The sequence below is a fragment of the Hyla sarda genome, chromosome 10, assembly GCF_029499605.1.
Source record: "Hyla sarda isolate aHylSar1 chromosome 10, aHylSar1.hap1, whole genome shotgun sequence".
NCBI lineage: Eukaryota > Metazoa > Chordata > Amphibia > Anura > Hylidae > Hyla > Hyla sarda.
In genome coordinates this window covers 122,324,909-122,337,205 of record NC_079198.1, presented here as the reverse complement: position 1 = coordinate 122,337,205, position 12,297 = coordinate 122,324,909, and the positions used below count along the sequence as shown (strand labels likewise).

Sequence of the window (12,297 nt, the reverse complement as noted above, 5' to 3'; positions counted from 1 at the left end):
GCTCAGTAAGACAGTTATCCATAACCCGGCATCGGTGTGTTTCTTACCCCCTTTCCCCCGTGCCTGGCCCAGTAGAAGCTGTCTCCACCTCGGACCGTGTATAAGCTAACGGTGCCCTGGCATCACGAACTGACCAGTACACTTTGCACCCCTGTGTCACCACACAGCGTATTGGACGCTGTTAGAAATCTGCCAAGCAGAGGGAAATGTGCTGTGTATGCGCTAGGAGCCGACGCAGGACTTTCCCCGCTCCAGCTCTGTGTCTGCAATAAGGCTCACTGCTCAGCAGATTTTTCGCAGCATAAAATAAAAGGTTGATTAGAAAGGAGGCTTGAGTCCCTGCCCTTTTGATGTTCCTCCTAAAAGTGTCCTGGGCAGTGCTGGGCAGTCTGACATCATTATGTGGGCATTTATATAAATAATTATGAGAAGTGCCCTTTTGTCTGTTCAGGCTCTGTCCTCCTAAATGTCTGTACACGTCCCTGCCTTTCGGCCTGTACATTTATTCCATTATATATGATCCTCACATTGAACTTCTTGTTATAGGACAAGGAGGAGAGACAGCCGGACATGAAAGCTGCTCTCAGAGACCTTCTGATGATTCACAAGATACCAGATCATTATAATAAACAGCGGAGGTAGGTTTGTGGTATCGGATGGGGTAATGTGTAATTAACCTTATCATGACGCCAGGGCATGGTTGACCTATACACCACCCGAGGTAGGCCAGCTTCACCTGTGCCAGGTGCGGGGCAAATAATCACTCCGACGCAAGGTTACGGTTAACTGGCTTGCTTTACTGAAGTTGGAAAGATCCGTTACGCCAGGGTGAACTTAGGAAAGCTTATCGGCTTGCTGGGACTTATAGTTGATTGTGCTGATTCAGTCCACGTTATACTTTAGAGACTTGGACTTGACTAACTTGCTGACTTGACTTGTATAATATCCCCAAGACTGTAGGCTGAACGCAAAGCTTTGACTTTCACCTCAGTAGTGGGGTTGACTTGTAGTAGATGTGTGGTTGCTGGACTAGGCCTCAGGCCTCCTTTCAGATTCACCTCATAGACTTCACTCCTCACCAAACTGTACCTCAGCTCAACACTGAACTCTGATCCCTAACTACAGTATATAAGGGGTCTATTTAGAGAGACCCCATTGGGCAATTAAGTCACATGTTCACCTCTGCATACTCCCCTCAACAACAAGGCCCTTAGCAACAATAGTTTTCTTAAGGTAACAGATCACAAATACCCCAAAGGGCAATCCGGGATCTAATTAACTATGAAACACAATTACCCCAGAGCACTTGGCCTGGAGCACAGATTTCCCTATATGGTAGGATTCCCTAAAACGTAACTCTTGATAGATATTGATAAATATTAAACAAAACAAAAGCAAATTAATGGTGTTCAAGGTGAGTTTTAAAATTACATGCACTATATGCCTGTTCACATCATGTTAAAGGGGTACTCCGGCGCTAAGATATCTTATCCCCTATAGAAAGGATAGGGGATAAGATGCCTGATCGCAGGGGTCCCGACACTGGGGACCCCTGTGATCTTCCACGCCTCACCCCGTTAGAATCAGACCCCGGAGCCAGTAATCAGACCCGTAGCGAGCACGCTCAGGGGGCTGATTCTAATAGGGTGTGGTGTGGAAGATCCCAGGGGTCCCCAGTGTCGGGACCCCCACGATCAGGCATCTCATCCCCTATCCTTTGGAGTACCCCTTTAACAGGTGGAACACCACTCACTGAAGTGCTATTAGTGGGAAACCAGACATATTCCCACATTGATCGGCACCACAGGTGCTGTACTGTAAAATCTCTCGTCCAGATGATGCATTACACAGGGTTGGTATTCTGGTGGTCTGTAACTCTCACGGTATGATGGGAGTTGTAGTTTTGCAATGGCCAAAGAGCCGCAGGTTGTTGTACACTACTGTATTGTTGCAAAGCTTCTACTCTCATCATGCTCTGACAGCTGAAGTTTGTCAGGTCATGATGGGAGTTGTAGTTTTGCAATGTTTGAGAGCCACAGGTCGGGGAATACTGCTCTATTGTTACAAAGCTACAACTCCCATCATGCCCTCCCATCCACACTGCTCTATTAGAAGTACAAGTGCTTCATAATAAGACATTTAGGCAGGGTATAGAGATTTTTGGGGAGATTTATTAAAACCTGTCCAGAGGAAAAGTTGCCCAGTTGTCCATAGCAACCAATCAGCTCGCTTCTTTCATTTTACAGAGGCCTTTTCAAAAATGAAAGCAGCGATCTGATTGGTTGCTATGGACAACTGGGCAACTTTCCCTTTGCACAGGTTTCGATAAATCTCCCCATTTTTGGAGGCTTGGAAAATAAAATGTTACTTTACTGTTCATGTAAAAAAAAAAAAACAATTCCCTGCAGCGTCTTTATGTCCTTTCAGTTCAGACCTTAGTCGCCATATACACATTTATGTTATTTTTTTAATCTTTTTACCATATTTACGTTATTTCATCTTTTACCAGCTGTGAATTTTACAACAAGTTTAAGAAGCACACAATCATGGAAAATGTGTTTGTGAAGAATTCGGAACGTCTCAGAGAAAATCCCAAAGTAGAGAATTCAGACCGGAAGGCTGTGCAGGTGAATGAGAGATATCTATGGGTTATGTCCGTTATTTACTGCCCGTCGTTTCATTAAAAGGAGTTAATGGCTTAATGGGTTAAAGTGTAGCTTTAGATAGGTAGATATGAGATAGATAGATAGATAGATATTAGATAGATATGAGATAGAGATAAATATGAGATAGATAGAGAGATAGATATGAGATGAGATAGATAGATATGAGATAGATAGATAGATAGATAGATAGATAGATAGATAGATAGATAGATATGAGATAGATGGATAGATATGAGATAGATGGATAGATATGAGATGGATAGATATGAGATAGATAGATATGAGATAGATAGATAGATATGAGATAGATAGAAATGAGATAGATATGAGATAGATAGAAATGAGATAGATATGAGATAGATGGATAGATATGAGATAGATAGATAGATAGATAGATAGATAGATAGATAGTTCATATAAATCCGCAGCACACAGGTCCAATATGGTGAAAAAGAAAAAACTTTATTCCATCATGATGGAATAAAGTTTTTTCTTTTTCACCATATTGGACCTGTGTGCTGTGGATTTATATGAACTTTCTGTGAATTGGGACCTCTGACCAAGGTCTGGTTCTGCGTGCACCCACGGATATTGAGCTCAAGGGAGTGCTGTTTCTCTTTGGATTACTAGATAGATAGATAGATATGAGATAGATAGAGATAGATAGATAGATACATATGAGATAGATAGATATGAGCTAGATGTGAGATAGATAGATAGATATGAGATAGATAGAGATAGATAGATATGAGAGATAGATAGATATAAGATAGATATGAGAGGGATAGATAGATATGAGCTAGATATGAGATAGATAGATAGATATGAGATAGATAGAGATAGATAGATATGAGAGATAGATAGATATAAGATAGATATGAGAGGAATAGATAGATATGAGATAGATATGAGATAGATAGATAGATATGAGAGATAGATAGATATAAGATAGATATGAGATAGATAGATAGATAGATAGCTATGAGATAGATAGATAGATAGATATGAGATAGATAGATATGAGATAGATAAATAGATAGATAGATATGAGATAGATAGATAAATTGCATTGTGGTCAGACAGAAAAGAAATTCAAAAAGAAAAGATCTTCCTCTCTAGTATACAGCAGCTGAGAAGTACTAGAAGGATTAAGGTTTTAAATAGAAGTAATTCACAAATTTGTTTAAGGCCCCGTTCACACTGAGGAATTGGCGAGGAATTCTCGCTTAAAAGTTCCGTCGCGGAATTTCAGTTTTTTTTTCTCCTCGCAGAATTGACGCGGAATTCAGAGTGGAAATATAGGAGGGAACATTTTTATTTATTTTTTTGCTGGCCGACAACCACCAATTAGAATTCAAATAAATTTTTTTGCCCAGAATTTTCACGCAAATTCCGCTTGAAAACAGTGTTGGGCAGAATTTTTTGGGATTCTGCTTGAAGAATTTGCATGCTCATTCTTCAAGCGGAGAAGAATTCTGCCGTGAAATTCTGCGAGCAAAATACATCAAGGTCTATGGGAAGAAGAGATGTTGTATTTTTTCAAGCAGAGAATTAACGAGGAATTACTCGAGTAAATGTGTGAATGAGCCCTAACTTTCTGGAACCAGTTAATTAAAAAAAAATTGTTTTACACCAGAATACCCCTTTAAGTATACTATTCTAGTATTCAATAAGACAAGAGTGGGGTGTGAACCTACAGATCAAGTGGGTGAAGGCCACAGTCCTGGCCACGTGTCAGAAATAGTCCAGTTTTGAGGAGCGGCACAAAAGGAAAGAATATGTCCTTATCCCCAGATGACGGATAAACACTGAAATATCATTTCTGTTTATGGGGAAGAGAAATTTCTGTGTAAACAAGCGTTGAATGCAGGGACTGGAAACCAATAAAATTTACTACAAACTCGGTCATAAAATGACATAAAAATAAATTTGCTGGTACAGAGCGATGAGATATGAGTCCTGAACTCACACATGTGCAAAACACCAGTGACATCATTATGCCTTCAGTCTGGTGAACCCTTATATGAACCGGATTATGGGAATATTCTGGATTAGGCTAGGTTCACACTACGGTTTGTATTTACGGTTCCCGTATACGGCTGGGAGGAGGGGGGCGGGGCTTAATCGCGGCGCCCGCACTCAGCCGTATATGGGAACCGTATTTAATGCATGTCTATGAGCCGACCGGAGTGAGCCGCAGCCTCCGGTTGGCTGCGTTTTCGGACGTATGCGGTTTCCCGACCGCAGGCAAAAACGTGGTCGACCACGTTTTTGCCTGCGGTCGGGAAACCGCATACGGCTGAAAAAGCAGCCGACCTAAGGCTGCGGTTCACTCCGGTCAGCTCCTAGACATGCATTAAATACGGTTCCCGTATACGGCTGAGTGCGGGCGCCGCGATTAAGCCCCGACCCCTCCTCCCAGCTGTATACGGGAACCGTAAATACAAACCTTTGTGTGAACCCAGCCTTATACTGCTCCAGCTGTCTTAGGTGTGCAGGTTTCAGCATTTTTTTCCCCAAAAAAGCCCCAATTCACAGATGCAAATGTGGTGACACAGGGGTGCAAGGATTCCTTATCACTTCGTGACGCCAGGGTACCGTTAGCCTATACACGGTCCGAGGTGGAGACAGCTTCTCCTGGGCCAGACACGGGGAGTAAAGAAACACACCGATGTCGGATTACAGATAACTGTCATTACTGAGCTGGGTGCAGATGGTATCACACACACAGTATAGAGCAAAGTGGAAGGGATGCAGTGGAACCCGTTGGGAGCCCTGTTGCCTTGCTCGGACTTATGGTGCTTCTCACCCAATTGATTAATAATACTGACTTGAGATAAGAGACTGATGATTCTCCAGGCCGGCTAGGGTTCTGACAAGGTCCAATTACTTTCTCCACCAGGGATTGGCTTTCTGCTGTACGGGGCCACACTTGCAGAATGTCTGGTAGACCTTAGAAGTGATATTTTCTTAGGCTTCCCTCCGAGTCTCCACACAACTTCACCTCCTTTCCACACTTGTGCTCAGCATGAACTGAACCGGGGCAACTCCTCCCCCACTACACTATATACCGAAAAATGTAGGGGTTCCCACGGTTTACACTGTTCCTTCCTGTATATAAAATTATTGCATTCTGCTCTAAGCTCAGTTATTCACTTGATGTTACAATTAGTGAGTAATGCCATTCACATAACAAGGAATAAAATATGTCATACCTCATCTATTATAATAATATTAATAATATCATTGAGCTTCTAATGGGAAAACTGTACACAACTCCATTAGTCACCTCCGAAATCTCACCGCAGGGACGGAGCTTTGAAACACAATTAAGATTCTAGTGTGGTAGCGGGGTGTGATGAGGGCAGATGTTGTTACCCTAGGGGTAGATGGCATTAACCCCTTGCACTCATGATGCCAGGGCGTGGTTTAGCCTATAACCCCCCAAGGATATACCGCTGGATCCTGGGCTAGGCACGGGGGCAATAAAGACTCTGACGCCAAGTTACGGACAACAGTAGCTTTACTGAGGGTAGACAGATGGTAAAGTCTATACAGTTCAGCCAGGGCCCAAGGAGGTGACCAGTGACTCAGAGACCTTAAGGGCTTGCTGGGACTTGTAGTAGGACTGGACAATAGAATGCAGACCATGCTGACTTGACAGATGACAGGGACTGACTTGACTTGACTCATAAAGCTGTGACTTTATCTTACTTGACTTGATGGTGGCTGCAGGACTGGACTGAGGTCTCCAACACTCTGGACACACAGACTAGACAAGACTGCACTGGACCCGTGCAGAAGAGAGAGAAGCTCCACCCAGGGCTTATATGGGGGAGACTAGCAGGGAGCCCATAGGTCACTCTTGAGATCACCTGGTCACTGGTACCTCCTGGGTAACAATCATATGACATAACACTTAACGACCAACACACAAACAACACATTTTATAATACAATACACTGTGGAACATATGTACAGGGGGAAACAGGTGCAAGGGGCCCTGCGGACACTGGAGGAGGCTGCCTGACAGGACAGCAAGGGTACGAGCCAACATCTCCCGTACTGGGCCACCACACTAGGAAACTCGTGTAGCCTAGTGTTTTCTCTGAATCTTGCATAGACAGAAAGAGGGGTGTGTGCAGCTCAACAACAGGTTAGAATAGGAGAGAATGTGAGGTTAACTGTAGCACTGAAAACCCAAAGTGCCAACAAAAAAGTATAAATGAATTACAGAACAAAAAATACAGTCCTCAAGAACTCCCTATATTGGTATATATTGGTATTGGTAGATATAAAGTATACTAGGAGACTGGGAAGAACTAGCAGAAAAATAGGAGAAGAAAAAAGAAAAAGAGAGAGAAAGGGAAGTATAAAGTATGAGGTATAAAGAACAAAGTGTTAAAATGGGGTACAGTCTAACTACTCCTTTTAATCATTATGAGGGAGATTTATCAAAACCTGTGCAGAGGAAGAGTGGTGCAGTTGCCCATAGCAACCAATCAGATTGCTTCTTTCATTTTCCACAGGCCTCTTTAGAGGCCTGTGGAAAATGAAAGAAGCAATCTGATTGGTTGCTATGGGCAACTGCACCACTCTTCCTCTGCACAGGTTTTGATAAATCTCCCCCTATATATATATATATATTTTTTTTTTTTATCTCTATCTCTATTTTGACTTTGTTCTTTATACCTCATACTTTATACTTCACTTTCTCTCTTTTTTTCTTTATTTAGCTTTTTTTCTTCTTCTATTTTTCTGCTAGTTCTTCCGTCAGTCCCATCTATCTGTACTCCCGATCTTCTAGTATACTTGATATCTCCATCTCCTCTCTTTTCCAGATGACCCCAATATAGGGAGTTCTCGAGGACTGTCCTTTTTTTTTCTGTAATTCATTTTCTCTGAAACTTATGGAGATATTTCCTGTAGTTTAACAGGTTGTCAGAGAAGAGGGACCTGGCCGTACTGCTGGAACTACAGAGGCGCCGCACATCTGAGAAGATCAGCGCTACAGAATCCGAGCTGCTTTCTCTGCATCGTCCTGACACTACACCCTCTGCCGCCCGGAAATCACGTGACCACCAGTACTTTGACACCCATAAGTGATATCTATGACATCAAGTGTAGATACTTGGAGGCAACTGTGGGTTCTGGCCTTAGAATAATTTTTTACCATATATAATGTGTGGCAACGCATTATATATGGTAAAGTCTTCTTCCTCGCCATCCCTGGGGGACGTTACTACCGGCAGGGATGGTGAGGATATGAAGTTAGAAAGTGTCCCCCGCCGGCCCCGTATCTAGTTTCTTGGGCATGGAGCTATACTTACCTAGTCCCATCTGCTGCGCTGTAATCACGCCCCCTTAATGTGATTGACAGCCCGGCACGCCCCACACCGTCGCTCTGCTCTGTCTGTTTAGGGAGCAGAGCGGTGTAGAGGGCTGTCAATCACATTAAGGGGGCGTGATTACAGAGCAGCAGATGGGACTAGGTAAGTATAGCTCCCTGCCCAAGAAACTATATACGAGGCCGGCAGGGAACACTTTCTAACTTCATATCCTCACCATCCCTGCCAGCAGTAACGTCGCCTAAGGATGACGAGGAAGACGATTTTACCATATATAACGCATTGCTTTATAGATGGTAAATTCTGATTACAGGTTCCCTTTAACCATTCTAGGTAACAAATGTTCTTTTCTATGTTATTTCAATTTCTTACCATTTTCAAGATCTCTACTTGCTGTCAGTGACTGTGAACCCAAACAGATCTTGTACTTTTCACAGCTGAAAGTTTCCTCAGTCTAGACCAGTGGTCTCCATACTGTTGCCCTTCAGATGTTGCAAAACTACAACTCCCAGCATGCCCGGACAGCCAACGGCTGTCCGGGCATGCTGAGAGTTGTAGTTTTGCAACATCTGGAGGTCCACAGTTTGCTGACCACTACTGTATATGGCTTATGTCTGACTACTGGAAGTCCCCCCTTTTCTCCTCAATGCATGATCACTGGGGTTGAGCATGCATGACAACGTTTCATTCAAAGTCTATGGCAATTCTATCATTGTGTTGTCGTGTATATATACTGCTGTTTTTTACCTGGTTTACTTATCTAGTCCCATCTGCTGCGCTGTCATCACACCCCCTCATAGTGATTGACAGCCCGGCAAGGCCCGCGCCGTCACTCTGCTCTGTCTGTTTAGAGAGCAGAGCGGTGCAGAGGGCTGTCAATCACATTGAGGGGGCGTGATTACAGCCGGTGCAGATAGGACTAGATAAGTATAGCTCTATCATTGTGTTGTCGTGTGTATATATACTGTTGTTTTTTTAGCTGTTTTGCACACTACTTTCTCCACCTATCTCTTGTGGATGTGTCCGACCCCTGAGCATTGTACAGCTATCCCCCGACGCTGCAGAGCTCCACCTGTGACGTAGCCTCGTCCTCTCCACTTTCTGCTTCTTTCTTCCTTCTCATCTGTCCAGGTGAATAGTAAAAACATCAGATAAGACGTTCATTGAACTCAACAACCCGATCCAGGAGCCACCGGCCAAGTGCGCACGGGAGAAAAACACGCAGAACTCGTTGGAGCTGGAACACAGGCGCCTTTTATAGTTGTTTTTGTTCTATTACCTTTATTACCTTTAATGTGTGAATAAAACTTAGTAATGTGTTACACTCTTTTTGTGATACATTGTGACAATCTTGTCTGGGCCATGTTCCAAAATTTCTGGCCTATTGGATGTCCACTTAATATTCACTGTAAATTTTAGGCCATTAATTAGTAAGGAATAGATGATGTAATCTGAATGTGGACACGGTCATTGTTCTATTCTTACTTTACAGCAGTATCCAATGCATTAGGAAATATTGGCATTTAAGTACATTTGTTACTAGTCTCTGCGGCTGCCCATGCATGTTAGTTTCTTCTGATGTTTGTATGTGTTTACAATGGACAGAAAGTGTAATTCAGTCACTGCCGGACTCCTCTGGCAGCGGCTTATCTCATTGAGATCTTAAGAATTGGGCAGTTGAGAGCCGGGAGGTCATCATACACAGGAGGTCAGTTGTAGGGAGAGAAGGGAGGCCGTCATACACAGGAGGTCAGCTGTAGGGGATAGAAGGGAGGCCGCCATACACAGGAGGTCAGTTGTAGGGAGAGAAGGGAGGCCGTCATACACAGGAGGTCAGCTGTAGGGGATAGAAGGGAGGCCGCCATACACAGGAGGTCAGCTGTAGGGGAGAGAAGGGAGGCCATCATACACAGGAGGTCAGCTGTAGGGGATAGAAGGGAGGCCGCCATACACAGGAGGTCAGCTGAAGGGGAGAGAAGGGAGGCCGCCATACACAGGAGGTCAGCTGTAGGGAGAGAAGGGAGGCCGCCATACACAGGAGGTCAGTTGTAGGGGATAGAAGGGAGGCCGTCATACACAGGAGGTCAGTTGTAGGGAGAGAAGGGAGGCCGCCATACACAGGAGGTCAGCTGTAGGGAGAGAAGGGAGGCCATCATACACAGGAGGTCAGCTGTAGGGGATAGAAGGGAGGCCGTCATACACAGGAGGTCAGTTGTAGGGAGAGAAGGGAGGCCGCCATACACAGGAGGTCAGCTGTAGGGGAGAGAAGGGAGGCCATCATACACAGGAGGTCAGCTGTAGGGAGAGAAGGTAGGCCATCATACACAGGAGGTCAGCTGTAGGGGAGAGAAGGGAGGCCGCCATACACAGGAGGTCAGTTGTAGGGAGAGAAGGGAGGCCACCATACACAGGAGGTCAGCTGTAGGGGAGAGAAGAGAGGTCGTCATACACAGGAGGTCAGCTGTAGGGAGAGAAGGGAGGCCGTCATACACAGGAGGTCATCTGTAGGGGAGAGAAGGGAGGCCGTCATACACAGGAGGTCAGTTGTAGGGAGAGAAGGGAGGCCACCATACACAGGAGGTCAGCTGTAGGGGAGAGAAGAGAGGTCGTCATACACAGGAGGTCAGCTGTAGGGGAGAGAAGGGAGGCCGCCATTCACAGGAGGTCAGTTGTAGGGATAGAAGGGAGGCCATTATACACAGGAGGTCAGTTGTAGGGATAGAAGGGAGGCCATTATACACAGGAGGTCAGTTGTAGGGATAGAAGGGAGGCCGTCATACACAGGAGGTCAGTTGTACGGATAGAAGGGAGGCCCTCATACACAGGAGGTCAGTTGTAGGGATAGAAGGGAGGCCGTCCTACACAGGAGGTCAGTTGTAGGGATAGAAGGGAGGCCGTCATAGACAGGAGGTCAGCTGACGGGAGACGGGAGGCCACCATACATATGGGATCAGCTGTCCGGGGAGAGGAGAGATGCCACCATACATAAGGGGCCAGCTTTTGAGAGAAAGCCACCATACACAGGAGGTCATCTATCGGAGGAGAGACGGGAGGCCACCATACATGAGAGGTCATTTATCGGAGAAGAGATGGGAGGCCACCATACACAGCAGGTCATCTGTCAGAGGAGAGACAGGAGGCCACCATACACAGGAGGTCATCTATCGGAGAAGAGACGGGAGGCCACCATACACAGGAGGTCATCTATCGGAGAAGAGACGGGAGGCCACCATGCACAGGAGGTCAGCTGTTGGGAAGAGAAGGGAGGCCACCATACACAGGAGGTCAGCTGTAGGGAAGAGAAGGGAGGCTGCCAGACATAGGAGGTCAGCTGTAGGGAAGAGAAGGGAGGCCACCATACACAGGAGGTCAGCTGTAGGGAAGAGAAAGGAGGCCACCATACAGAGAAGGTCAGCTGTAGGGGAGAGAAGAGAGGTCATCATACACAGGAGGTCAGCTGTAGGGGAGAGAAGGGAGGCCGCCATTCACAGGAGGTCAGTTGTAGGGATAGAAGGGAGGCCATTATACACAGGAGGTCAGTTGTAGGGATAGAAGGGAGGCCATTATACACAGGAGGTCAGTTGTAGGGATAGAAGGAAGGCCCTCATACACAGGAGGTCAGTTGTAGGGATAGAAGGGAGGCCGTCCTACACAGGAGGTCAGTTGTAGGGATAGAAGGGAGGCCGTCATAGAAAGGAGGTCTGCTGTCGGGAGACGGGAGGCCACCATACATATGGGATCAGCTGTCGGGGGAGAGGAGAGATGCCACCATACATAAGGGGCCAGCTTTTGAGAGAAAGCCACCATACACAGGAGGTCATCTATCGGAGGAGAGACGGGAGGCCACCATACACCAGAGGTCATCTATCGGAGAAGAGATGGGAGGCCACCATACACAGCAGGTCATCTGTCAGAGGAGAGACGGGAGGCCACCATACACAGGAGGTCATCTATCGGAGAAGAGACAGGAGGCCACCATACACAGGAGGTCATCTATCGGAGAAGAGATGGGAGGCCACCATGCACAGGAGGTCATCTATCGGAGGAGAGACGGGAGGCCACCATGCACAGGAGGTCATCTATCGGAGAAGAGACGGGAGGCCACCATACACGAGAGGTCATCTATTGGAGGAGAGACGGGAGGCCACCATACACGAGAGGTCATCTATCAGAGGAGAGACGGGAGGCCACCATACACGAGAGGTCATCTATCGGAGGAGAGACGGGAGGCCACCATACACGAGAGGTCATCTATCGGAGAAGAGACGGGAGGCCACATCACA

At 45.9% G+C, this 12,297-nt stretch overlaps 1 protein-coding gene across 1 annotated transcript in view; it reads left to right on the top strand.

The window, feature by feature from the left end:
- LOC130293183 (uncharacterized) overlaps positions 1–9,908 on the top strand; it is a 294,563-nt gene extending 284,655 nt beyond the window's left edge. Inside the window, exons 91-94 of the mRNA XM_056541664.1 lie at positions 547–638; positions 2,510–2,627; positions 7,596–7,809; positions 9,146–9,908. Of these exons, the coding sequence (XP_056397639.1) occupies positions 547–638; positions 2,510–2,627; positions 7,596–7,772 (387 nt within the window). The 3' untranslated portion in view covers positions 7,773–7,809; positions 9,146–9,908. The remainder of the gene's footprint in view (positions 1–546; positions 639–2,509; positions 2,628–7,595; positions 7,810–9,145) is intronic.
- Positions 9,909–12,297: the final 2,389 nt, after the last annotated feature.